Here is a 13019-nt window from a genome sequence, read left to right as displayed (position 1 = left end):
TTCAGGTAGTCGGGGGCCCTATACATTCGGTGTTGTTGCTGCTGCTGCTGCTGAAGGAAATGGGCTGAGGCCTGAAGCGTTAAATAAACTCACCGGGAAGCGGATGTCCCCCAGCCCAAAGGCACGCACAACTCCCAGAGGCCGCTGCAATTCTGAGATGTGGGAAGTAGAACCCTGCTTGATTGACAACATCTGCTTGACATCAGTAGGGATGGAAAGAAACAGGAGTTGCCCATCCTGGTTCAGGCCCATTAAGCAAAGAAATGGGAAGCACGCCAAATCCATGTTCTTTAGAAAAAAATTTTATTGTTGCAACTAAAATGCAAACCCATGATTTATATGGCAAGTTGGAAAACTGTACAGTTTAACAGTTCTGTGAGGTCACAGAAGACCCTGAGACGCGCCCCCCACCCCACCCCACCCCGTCATGCATCCACATATACACACACCTGACAAGGTATTATACCAAAACACCTCGCTTTTTTTGTTTGTTTTTATTTTTGTAAAAATGGTTTATTCCATGGCCATTGTAAAAAATAATGACCTGATGAGTAAATATCGGCTTAAGGCATATAGCAGAGCAGCTCGCTACTTCTCTAACATACATGTAACAAGATGGAGAGCCATCTGTTTTCCAAGGATAGGAGGTGAAGCCAGTATATCCATTTTGAAATGCTACTATGTATATACACCCAAACTACTGCATACATATACAGGACTTCAGAAACAGACAGACAAGCCCAACTCCAGACTGCTCACAGCCTGCGCCGCAGCCCCACCCGCACCTCACCAAGGCTCTGTGGGGTGCCGCCGCTGCTCCCGCCGCAGAAGCACTCTGCACGGGCTCCTCACACGGGAAAGGCAAAATGTGAAAATGCTGGCAAAAGAGCAGCTCATGAGCTACAGCTGCCTTTTTTTCTTGTTAAAAAAGCCACTTAACGTGGAGATCTTACGTTCCCCTCGCAGGAAGAGCCGTGAGCACCATCAGTCCCCGGGGTTAAGGGCAGGGCAGACAAGCCTCTCTCCGCGAGGCCCCCGCCCCTCCCCCAGACCTAGACTCTAAGGGACCGTCATCCAGGTTGTCTCAAGAAGCGTGGTTTCCAACAGTTGCCTGGGCTCCAAACCCCAGTCTGCTCAAGGAGAGCGTGAACTGGGGATAGTGGAGGCTGATCCCAAAGGTGCTGGCGGGGAGACCCTGCCTGGCTGGATGTCCAGAGCGCGGGGTGTGACTATGGCTTCCCACACCCTTGGAATGTCTGAGTTACGGAGGGACCCAGCCGGACCAGGACAGGCTGGGCCTCACCAGGAAGTCACCAGAGTGTCATGCCAGGAATTAGGCAAATATCTGTTACTGGAAAACATCACTCCACTGCTGAAGGGCGATTATTTCAGCAACGGTCCTAGGAACCACACCAGGTAAGGATCAGATCATGCAAAGGGAGACTGGACTTGTCCACGGGGCACACCAGTAAGCAGAGATCTAAGTATTTCAAGCACGTGGTATTCGATCAGGACAAGGAAGACCGAACATGCATTCTAATACACACGGGGAGAGCGGAGACCGACAGCAGCAGTCTAGCAGATAACGGGGAGGGAACCACCGCGACAAGGGAATCTCACATCGCGTATCTTAAATATCCAAGTGTTCATTATATATTATCCCACTGTTCTATAAACATTTGCCAAACCTCTTCTCACGTTACCCACAGTGTCACGAAACAGCAACTGCTCACAACCGTCCTCTTCCTAGCACTGGTCTGACGCAGCAGGCTCACACCCCAGTCTTCCGTTCCCAGCACTACCTGAGGGTTCACTATTGTACTTTTTTGATAAAGCCCTTGATGCAGGGCTGACATCAAAAAATTTTAATACATTATTGGTTTAAGAAAATGCTAGTGCACTATGGATGCCTTTGGGGAAAAATAAAATAAATATGGAGTGGCGAGGCTCCTACATGCAGTCTTGGTGGAGGTTACGGGGAGGACGCTGTGCACCGCCCACTGGGATGCAAGGGGACACGCTGAGAGGGAGCCCTGGGTGAGGCGAGCCTTGCGACTGGCGCAGGCCACCCTTCCTCTGTGCCAAGGGCACCGTGCTCTGCTCTGCTCTCCTTCAGAAAGGCGTGTGGATCTGGGACCAAAAAGGGAGGCAGAGAAAGGAAAAGGGTAAGGTGTGAGGCCAGCAGCCTGGGGCGGGGCGGGGCGGGGGCACAGGGCGGCGGTGGTTTCTGGTTTCGGTGCAGAGCCAACGTCCATGCCGGTCCCGGCTGGCTGAGCTGTCCGGCGGCCCTGCCCTCCCTCGGCCTGCGCATCGGCTGCGGGCTCTGTGAGCAGGAGCCGCCAGCAGGGTGGAGGTGGGTCAGCCTATGTGTTGCTGTTGAAGAGGAACTGGAATGAAACCAAACATTTTCAGATGAGCCCGGACCCACCCCCGCAGGCCGCAGCCTCGGGCCCCAGGCCACCCTGCTCCTCACCACGCCAGCCTCCAGGTAAGGCGGTTTTACTTTTTTTTTTTTTTTTTTTTTACAATAGCTTCCCCTTTCCAAAATTCACCTCTAAGGAAAAGACTGTTTGCTTGTTGCTAAACCATCTGATGCACTCAAAGATGGTTGCTTGGAAAGAGGTAAAATATTTTAAATGATTAAAAAAAAAACGGTCTCGTGAGGTGATTTCCATGACCAGAGTTTTCTTTTTCAAGATTGGCACCTGAGCTAACAACTGTTGCCAACCTTTTTTTTTTCCCCTGATTTTTCTCTCCAAATCCCCCCAGCACATAGTTGTGTATTTTTAGTTGTGGGTCCTTCTAGTTGTGGCATGTGGGACGCTGCCCCAACGTGGCCTGACAAGCGGTGCCATGTCCGCGCCCAGGATTCGAACCAGCGAAACCCTGGGCCGCTGAAGCGGAGTGCACGAACCTAACCACTCGGCCACGGGGCCGGCTCCCATGGCCAGAGTTTTGAGGCTAATCCTCTCTTCTCGTTACTTCAACAGCAACACACGTCTAACACGTGGATTTCTACTAATACGGAATTTATATTCCAAATGAAGTGGAGGCTGCTCCTTCCGGACCTTGACGGCAGGGTGAAAAGCCAGTGGCCGGTGGCCAGCCTGTGGTGAGCTCGGACCCTGAGGCCGGGCCTCGAGGAAGCTCGGTCTGGGGCATGGAGTGAGGCGGGCCGAACACGAGAGGATGGCCACAACAAGAAGGGACGGGCGGGGAAGTGACGAGAGAAAACCAGCGGGACACCCTGAGCAAAAGCAGAAGCCGGGTTTGTTTTCTAGAGATGGCCTTTTTTCTTCCTAAAACGGGAAAGCTCATAGGCACCGTGCGCGCTCAGTGTGCGTGCGCACAGCGGAGGAAGGGACTGAGCAAGACGGCGTCCTAAACCCCCGGAGCCTCCCCTCCGAAGGAGTGACATTCGCGTGAGCGCGAGTGCGGAGTCTTTCCCTGGGAGATCAAACAGAAACGGTGGATCTGCTCACGCCGCCGAAGGGCACAGGAAAGTTTCATAAGTGCCTAGTCTTTTTTTCCCCAGAAATAACAAAAAGCTGCTTTTTATAAAGGTTAAAAACAACAATGTGTTGTAATTCTATTTTTTCTTTCTTTTCAAAAACGAACCAAAAAAAAAAAAAAGAGAGAGAGAGACATATTTGGCATTTTCTCTACTTACTCCTGAACAGGTTAAGGCCCTGAGATTAGACTCGCATATTCTTGGGACCACAGGGCTCCTTGAAACCCCAGCGCATCAATCCTCAGTCCTCTCGTTAGCCCTTCACAGTTCCAGACTCTAAGAACCTTTGATCTGTTTCTTCTGAGACTGGCTCAGATCCTCGTGCAGCACTGGATGCTAACGCCGGGCTGTCGGCCAGTGCTCTCTGCACACGGTCTCGCCAGCACGTCTGTCAGTGAAAACATACCCTGTAGCAGAGGTACGCGCCGGCCGTGAGGACTGTGGCCATGCACATGTTGACCAGGAAGGGCTTCCAGTGAGTCAGCGCCTGGTCCTGCTCCTCCTTGGGCGGCGACAGCTCCCCCTGGGCAGGACCTCCCCCGGCGACCCGCCTTCTGACTTCAGTGTCTTGCCTGTTGCTGAGGAAGGAGGCGGCAGAGAGGGTTAGTCACTCTGGGGAGAGGATGGTGGGCATGCTATTCTTACGGGGGACTCTCAGGAGAACACGAGCACGGCAATGCTGACAGTGGCCTGAAGCCCAGGTGTCACGGCCTCCCTGCAGGGGCCCAGGTGGCCCCATAGCCAGGGCAGAGTTCTGGAGACCTGTGGACTCCTTGGTGGTGGAGGGTGGTAAGGCTCTGAGGAGAAATACAGCCACTGGTGCCAAGACAGGTGCTAACTCTGCCCCGGGGTCCGCTCACAGGATGCTGCCCTTCAGATCAGGGGAGGCAAGGGCATGGCCCAGGTGCTACCAGCTCCACCCGGGCACCCCGACGGAGGCTGATTCACAGGGGCCCTTGACGCTGCTGACACGAAGACACCACACACTCCCACTGCCGTTCAGCACTGACCCTCCACCCACGCCATTGCAGGCCCGAGTCCCCTGCAGCAATCCAGTCCTGCCCACAGGACCAGGGCCAGGCGTCCTGTGAGCCATCTAGCGGCTGCCTTCCTGACGGCCAGCAAGAGCCACCCCGCAGGGATGACGTGCACTGTGTCCTTGCTCCAGGGCTGTCTTGGGAGAGGCCAGCAGAGGCTCGCGGACCTGTGAGGAGCCAGGCCCCTCCTCTTCCCACCCCTCCAGGCCTTCCCCTGTCCACCCTTGTCTCCACCAAGGAGGCCCTGGCCACAGGAAGTCCTGCCTCACGTGTGCACCTCCAAGGCCTTCCCACCCCAGCAGCCTCCTGTGTGGCTGGCAGGACCACTCGAGGCGCCAGGCTGCAGCAGACAGGAGGCTGCAGGAAGCCCTCACCTTCAGCACCCGCCCTGCAGCTGAGGCCTGTGCACATGGGCTCCCACTGTGTCCAGTGGCACTTAGGTTCTGGGTACAACTCCATTTCTCCTGGCACTCTCCAGCTTCCCAAACCCACGCACTTCCCCATTCACCACCTTCACACACAGCATGAAAGGCACCGTTCTCTCACTCGTGAAAGAACACGCGACACGAATGTGACCCAAGTCATTTGCCAGCTCCTGTCTCCCATCCTAGGCCCGCAGCAAGCCCTTGGATGGAGCACACAGGCCCACCCTGAGAAAGTCAACAGAGGCCCTGGGAAGCTGGGCACAGTCTCACTGGGGGACGGTCACCAAGCCACTGCTCAGCTGTCACATCACATGGCACCTGCTCTGGGAGGCCCCACTGGACAAGTGTCTCTCGAGCCCCAGAACCAGATCCTGTGTTCCTCTGATAAGGACCTGGGGCACGAAGGACCCTGGGGACTTAGGTTCCTGGGTCAGGACTGAGGCCTGGCCATCGGCATTTAGCGAGGTGCCTGGTGAGATTCTGACGATGGAATGAACCAGAGGACCCAACGGGGCACACGCCGCGTGTAATTCACTTTCTCACGTTCTGTAACTCCAACGTCCAGCCATGTCAATATACCCAGATCCCGTTCTTTAACAGCTGCAGAATATCCAACAGAGGGAGAGAGCATGACGGACCTAATCCCAGGATACACGATCGGCTCATTTCTAACCTTCCCCATCACAGATGATGCCACAAGGAACACCTCTACGTATCTCGGCACCCTTGTTTGAGAACTGCTGCAGGCTAAATTTCTAATGTGCGTGAATGCTGGCTCAAAACGTGCACTCATGTTAAAGTGCCCTCCGGAGAGCAGGGCCAAGGGCACCGCCTCCGCAGTCTCAGGTTTCAGCCGACTCCCTCCTTCTTTAAGCTTCCAAGGTGCCCCTCCTGTCAGCAGCCTTCCTCAAGCACTGGGGAAGGTTCAGTGACTCTTCTCTAAGGCTCACCGCCTGGGCATGCACCTCCATTGCATCACTGTCCCCGGGCTCTGACTATAGTCTCCTGTCTCCCTTCAACCAGGGGGGCTACAACATTGAGCAGGGCCATGTTCTAGTGACCTCAGTATTTCACACGCCTCAACAGATGCTCAACAATCTTTGTTAAACTGTGAGGAAGCAAAATGACCATCATTTAGTCAAAACTAGGTGAAAAGGTTTAGTTCCCAAAAGGACCATTTTAGGAGCTGAAGGCGTGTGGTCAAGCGTGCACATCCCGCTTCAGGATGGGTTGGAAGCCTGGGGGCGGGCACTGTCATCACTGGGTGGGAAGATCCAATCAGCCTGGACGCACTCCTGATTCCAAGGAGCACCGCAAGGTGGTGCTAGACCCCCACTGAAGTCGGCACCTTCCTGGGCCAACAGGTGGCTTGATCGCCTAGGTTCTCCAGCCAGGGGACGGGAAGGATGGTGCAGGGGCCCCATTACCCAAGGACATAAAAGCACTGCATGCCAAGAGGAGGCTGCGTCCACAGGGTTTCGATATCAATACACGTTTCTGGAAAAGGAGGTCATTTCCCCTCGCCCCCAGTAAGCCAGGACCCTCTCACCTTACCTTTCCATGCTGCAGGGGACACTTAAGGGGGTTCTGGTTTCTTCTTGGATGGGGCCGTCGTCTTTATCCTCCTCGGTCGCCTCCTTTACCCACTGGTGGTTTGGGAAGAATTCCTTGCATTTCCCATTATGTGGCTCCAGGATTCGTTTGGGTGGCCGGGGAGGTGGGGGGACGTGCTCAGGTGGGGGCTCCAGGTCCTCATGGGAGAGCTCCTTCCATTGCTCCTGGAAAAGCAGCAAGAGAAAGTCCCGTCACTGTTCACGTCTGGCTGATTCGTCAGGAAAGCCACTCCCCTTCCAGTGAAAAGAGGCGACAGCCTGGGGAGTGGCTCTCTCTGCTTCTCGGGTCTCCAGACATATATTTGGAAGAGGAAATCTTCTGAAAATGAAGTCTGTTCTTCCCACCAACACTCTCTCTGTGAGCACTTCAAAGGCACAAACTGGAACACGGTGAACATTTCCACAACTTTCTAGCTATTGAAACACAGAGCATAGCTATTTCCTCTGACATAGGAGTGTTTGAACTTTTACAACTGACAGCCTCCTGCTCCAGAGACAAAAGTTTAAAATCAACACACGTGGAGGAAAGTAGAAGCAATGCCGACCTGCACTGAAGCGTCTCCCATGATGAACTTGGCGCCTTCGATCACAGCCAGGTAGGAGAAGCGGAGCTGGTCTGCTGTCTGGATCAGGCCCATCCGGAACCTCCTCATCTCTAACAGAACTTTCTTGATATCAACAGAAGAAGGGTCTTTCCTTTTGTCCATCTGAAAGCCAGAGGGGAGACACACTTCAGCCAGCTCTACCTCTCATGGACGATGTGACTTTCTACGTTCTGGAGGCGTGCTCTGCTTTCTACTTGGGAAAAGTCACAGTGGGGCAGGCAGAATTCTAGAAAATCTGAGAAAAGGCAGCAAAATTGGGACAACTGAGCACAGGGGAAAGAATGAGAGCGAAGGGGACGCTCTGGATCTTCCTGGATTCCACCTTACAATGATGAGCATCCTGCCAAACAATGCGACTTTCATGGGAAGGAAGTTTTAAAAAGCGAAGACCAAAGACAGTTTGCTGCAGAGACAACAGAGAAGCTGTGGCCGGGCCAGAGCAGAGGCTCCCATGCATCCCTTCTCCTCCCCGACCCTTCAGGGCCTCCTTACCAGCAGGAGGCAGGTGTCAGCCAGGCAGAAGGTCCCCGACCTGCCGATGCCGGCGCTGCAGTGCACCACGATGGGGCCATGCTCCAGGCTGAGGGAGCCTGACTCACGGACTTTGAAGAGAAAGTTCAGGAACGAGGCTGGTGATTCGGGGACTCCAAAGTCAGGCCACGTGGTGTAGTGGAAATGTAAGATTTCTCGAGTTTCTTTAGACTGAAAGAGAAAAATCCTCATGATGATTCTAAGAGAATCCCCTGTACAGAAATGACTAGTCCCTAACTGGTGATTGCAGGAAGCACCACACGCCTCCCCGCCCCTCGATCTCCACGAGCAGCTTCAATGCTCAGGTCTTCTCCCAGGGGTCACACATCTAGTCAGCACATACCAAGCACCGAGCGCCCGGCTCTGAGCTCCTGCTGGGCCTGCTTGGCTTCGTTTCCTTTAGGATGGAACAGTCTCGCCCACCTCTTTTCTCCAGTGTCTCAATCACCTCTGCCCTCTTCATGGTTACAACTGATTTCTCTCTGCCCCACAAGTCAAAATGATGCACTGCCACCCACGACAATCTTATCACCAAGCACAAGGCGGCTTCATGTGACTGAGAATGGACCTGCGTGTGTGTACCAACTCTGGGGAACTGAGGGCTCTTACGTCTGGACATCTCAGACGATTGTTGTTTTAGGCAAAGTAACCAACTCAGTCTCCAATGACTGGTGGCTGCCACGTGTACCTCAATGCCCCGCTGAACAGATAGCCCACAAGGAGGAGGACGTTGACAAGAGCAGCAGCAACTGGCCCCACGCACTGAGAGCTGATCTTGTTCTAGCTCTGGGCATGGCAGCTCACCGAGCCTCACGCCAACCCTTCGAGGCATGTATGCCCGTCGTCCCCACTTTCCAGATTAGGACACTGAGGCTCGGAGACCAACCTTCCATTAAGTAGGGGAGCAGGAGTTTAAATCTAAGTTCGCTTGACTCCAGAGCCCATGTTCAGAGCCTACTGCAGGACCTTCTGAAAGGAGGACCTCGGCCCTTGTTCCCAAGTGTTTCTCCCCCTCGCCCGGTCTGATCCCGGGGAAGCAGAAAGAAAAATGGCCTCTCGTGCTGTTTCCAGCTCCGCTCCTTACTCTGAGCCTCTAAGAGCCCACTCCCAGGGGCACAGCAGTCCCCAGGAGCAATGATCAGAACGCAGTGCTCACCGGGAGAAGGGGAGCCCAGACCCTCGCAAGCTAAGAGCGCACGGTAAGTGGGAACCAGTCCCTGGGGAAGCAACGGCTGCAAGCTGTGAAGTGGGCACAGGAAGAAGCCCACACACGGGCACCTTGCCAGCTTTGAGGGTCTCCTGCTGGCACCGCCAAGGGCCAGCTCAGTGCCCAGGTCACCTGGAGAGCAGCTGATGGCGAAAGGCTTCACAGAGGCCTGAATAGCGACAGTGTCTCCCTTCGTTTGGCAAAGGTCCACAACGAGCTACTGTACCAGCCACCATACCTGTGATAAACACCAATGACCTAACACTAGCGAGGAATGCACACATTCAACCCGCACCAGCCCGCCACACCCTGGGACGTTCCTGCAGACCCGGGGGCCCCCGCATATGACGGGAGGATGACTTATGGGATCACACTAAGCGATTCCACCCTTTCCTCCTTAGGAAATGATCTCCTTATACTTTAATATCTTAAGAGAGAAATGCCTCTTCTATTTTCTAGAGCAAGAAAAGCACTTACAAATATATTTTAAAAAACTCAATAAGAAAACATGCCAAAAGCTCAGTCTTTCTTTTAGTCCTTAAAAAGGTGTGGGTTATCTCTTGTTTAGACTCCCCTCACACTTGCCTGCTTCTTTCTCCAGGAATTCACTCCAGACCTGTGCTTGAACAGAGACACACGTCTGAGAACAGACATTTTAGAGACCAAGTCTGCTAGCGCGAACACTTTCTCCTAACATCACAGCCTCTGAGCAGCTGCGCGGGCCCCGCCACGCGAACAGCATCAACATCTTCTGCTCGGCCCCAAGTCCGTCTCCCTCAACGAGCAGGAGAAACTTCCTTGCATTTACCAGAAGTCATTCTTAACATGCCACGCTTGCAATGCTAAAAAGCATTAAAAAAAGTCTACTCCATGATCCTCCAGGCACATTCCAACACACCGTCAAGGTTATTTCTGAAATGCCTCCATCGATCAGGCCCCAGGCCTCTGCGCGCGGCCGGCAGGGCTTGGCTCCAGCACTGTCCCGGAGAGCAGAGGGCACTCAGACCCCCTGCGCCATGGCATTCCTCAGACGCCACATGGTCTTAACCTCTTCTCTCCTGTGCAGTGATCTGTGCGAAGTCCGCCACCTTACTTCAACCACTGATTCAACAGCAGGAGTCACGATGACTACCGAGCAGTAAGTTGAAAACTAAGATGTGAACACAGCTCGGAAGAGACCTTACTCTTCACCAGAGCCCAGAGCCCCACCGCGGCCTTACCAGCGCCCCACCTTCGCTTGGACGGTTCACCTGCACTGCTCCTTGAGTGGCCCCAGCTCCTTCTCCCTGCTGGGGCCTGCCAACCCTTCCTGCGTGCGCACCCTGAGCTGGCTCCTGCTCCCACACTTCACATCCGTCACCCCTCCCATTTGACAGAGAGGAACCCGAGACTCCATGAGACGTGACATGCCTTGCCCAAAGTCTGACAGTTTGATACGGCAGCCAAGAATCAAGCTGGCTGGGTTCCAGAGTGTAGTGGCCGACGACCGTGTCTGAGGACGCCCTAGGAGCCGCCTTGAGCTCCCCTCCCCAGTTCCCAGTACTGGCATGGTTCCTCAGTGGTGGCTTGGGTGAATTATTCAGAATCTTCACAGGCAGGGCCTTCCGGGGTGCTGCTGCTTTGCACAGTGCCCTGTCACATTCCAAGACCACCCTTAATGACAGCCAGCAGCTGGTGTTACAAATCCTTCCCACAACAAATAAACCCAAGACCTCACCTACAAAACTTACCCTGGCTATGAAAGCAGCCAGCCTGGGCTGGAGGGCCCTTCTTCCCGGCCGCTGTCTAAAGAGCCTGGGGACAGTGAGGGAAGGCAGCACGCTCTGCTGGGATTTCCCCTGCAGGCCGCCCCTTGGTCCCTCCACAGATGCAAAGGCAGGAACAGGTAAGTTTTAGGTGGGAAACTCCCTTTTCCTTGAGCACTGGTGTTAAGTAGGTGTTGAAGTTGAGAGAGAGTTCCACGGAGACGGAGGACCTAAGCCCGCTGCGCCCCCAGCACCCTGGTCCCCTAGCAAGCGGCAGCTAAGCTCTGCTCAGCACAGTGCCCAAGCCACGTCTTGCTCAGGGCACACAAAACTCAAGGAACTGGCCTTAGGCAATACCACCCAAGGGAGTGGACCCATCCGCGAGTAACCATTGGAGGCACTTGGTGCAGGCCACACTCACCGTAAGGTTTTCCAATTCCAGTTGTCGCACTGTGTAATACGACTTAACGTCTTCAGAGACCAACGTTAACTTCAAATTTGTGTCTTCAAAGATCATTTCTTTTTCTTCTTTTTGTGGCCAGTACTGTGCACATTTCAACTAGGAGAGAAAAGAACAGGAATTATTGTGAGCAATGCACTGTTTTCCTATGACAGGAGGTTCAGAGTACCTTCCACAAACTTCATGATAACCTGAAGGCCTAGGGTTTCCTGACCTTGGACGTCACCAGCAGCATAACCTTCTGCCTGGAGGGGAGACGGGAGGGGCGCGTGAAGATCCAGCCAGAGTGAGTTGTGCAGGCGGGGCTCAGACTTGCAAGCCAGCTGCTCCCCGGTTCTGCAGGCAATGAGGCACCTCGAGGTCCGACCCTTTCCTTCTCATCGATGAGTGAAGCCAGACTGCACACAGGTCTAGTCTCTCACAACCTACTTTATGTTGCCATTTCAAAGATCACCAAGACCCTGCTGAGGGCTGGTAGCATGGTGTATACCCCCTACCCTGGGAAAATAACAGGCTAATGGAAAACAAGACTAGAGGAGAATGCAGGTGAAACCCTTCGGACGGGTGAAGGGCTGGGGTCGAATGCAGACTACCATTCAGAGAAGGCCTGGGGAGGGCTCCGCCACAGCTCGGGACCACCCATGGTCCCACCTGCCCATTCATTCTGGTTGGTTCACTTCAGAAAAATACTTCCAAAGTTCTACTTTAATAATTTCAGAAACTACTTGATGGTCTTGATTTAAATGTAACTAGCTTTTTCTTTAAAGCAGGCAAACTCCCAAAGTTTTGGTTTAGTTTAGAGTTTAAGAAAGAAAATTTGACTCAAGTCTGTGGCATACTTTGCTTGAGCCAAGTGTCTGCAGCAGCTACCCAGGCATCTCTGCTTGCTCTGACTGCTCTGGACGAAGGCAACAGGCAGATGGGGGCTGGCCGCCAGGTCGCTGAGCCAGAAGGACGGACGACACGCCCTGACAGAGGAGACCTCAAAGACGTCAGACTTCCAGCAAACGAACTATCAGCGTGTGAAAAGCTCTTTGGTAAATGGTACAAATTCAAGACAGTCAGAATTCAACATGCACTCATCCACTGCATTAGCTCCTCTGGGGCAAAGCACGATGGTGCCTGAAATGCCACAGTAGGTGGAGGCAGCTCCTCCAGGACCGGCCTGTGCCAGGATAGACTGCTCACGCCCAGCAGGGACAAGGCGGCTGGGGGAACGCTATGGATGTGCCATGGGAATTCAGAGGAAGTAAAGGTTTCGAAAAGGCCGGCTGAGGTTACAGGGCAAGAGAGATCAGGGAAGGCTCTAAGGAAGAAGTGGCCTCTGACAGAGGCGTGTTTTAAAGGATAACCAGGATTTCTCAGCCAGTGCCTGCAAAGCAGCCAGTCTCAGAGGAGCAGCGGAGGAGCCAGTGGAGGCCCAGACCACAGCCGCCTGGCAGCAGGCCAGGAACTGGCAGCATCATCTGGGACACAGGAACCAGGAGGCTCTCAAGGCGGCGGAGATGGAACCACCAATGCCCATCAGTCCTGCTCTACTGAAGCTGCCCGCGGCCCAGAAACAACACAAAAGCAAAAGGAGAGAAACAAATCAAGCAACACCAGAGTGTGACGCCAACACAGCACCATACTCACGGTCCCCAAACAGAAGGCAAGAGGGCTTTCTAAAGACCCTGGCCACAGGCCTGTCTGAAAGTGTTGGCCAGCTCCATTCGTCACTTCCCTACGTTGATGATGAGCTGCAGAGATGAAGCCCTGGTGTGGGGCCCATCTGTCGGCACTGAGGCAATTCTGCCACTCGGGACACGGAAGAACAAATGACACGGCAAGATCCCATGCTTAGCCACAGTGGGTGGGGCAGCTGAGGGCAAGGCTTCTGAAGACC

At 54.0% G+C, this 13019-nt stretch overlaps 1 protein-coding gene across 4 annotated transcripts in view; it reads right to left on the bottom strand.

Moving 5' to 3' along the window:
* Positions 1-284: 284 nt before the first annotated feature.
* Positions 285-13019, bottom strand: part of PTPN1 (protein tyrosine phosphatase non-receptor type 1) — a 62406-nt gene continuing 49671 nt past the window's right edge. For 3 of the 4 annotated variants that reach the window (XM_023626744.2, XM_070246950.1, XM_070246951.1), the window contains exons 5-10: positions 11096-11233; positions 7684-7893; positions 7132-7293; positions 6528-6751; positions 3918-4089; positions 285-2387 (exon numbers count right to left, since the gene is read on the bottom strand). In XM_023626744.2, coding sequence (XP_023482512.1) covers positions 2364-2387; positions 3918-4089; positions 6528-6751; positions 7132-7293; positions 7684-7893; positions 11096-11233 — 930 coding nt within the window. In that variant the 3' untranslated portion in view covers positions 285-2363. Of the gene's footprint in view, positions 2388-3552; positions 4090-6527; positions 6752-7131; positions 7294-7683; positions 7894-11095; positions 11234-13019 lie in introns of those variants that run through there. The other variant, XM_070246949.1, reaches the window with a different exon arrangement.

Source organism: Equus caballus, chromosome 22 (assembly GCF_041296265.1).
Source record: "Equus caballus isolate H_3958 breed thoroughbred chromosome 22, TB-T2T, whole genome shotgun sequence".
Classification (NCBI taxonomy): domain Eukaryota; kingdom Metazoa; phylum Chordata; class Mammalia; order Perissodactyla; family Equidae; genus Equus; species Equus caballus.
This window is presented reverse-complemented; position numbering and strand designations above follow the sequence as displayed.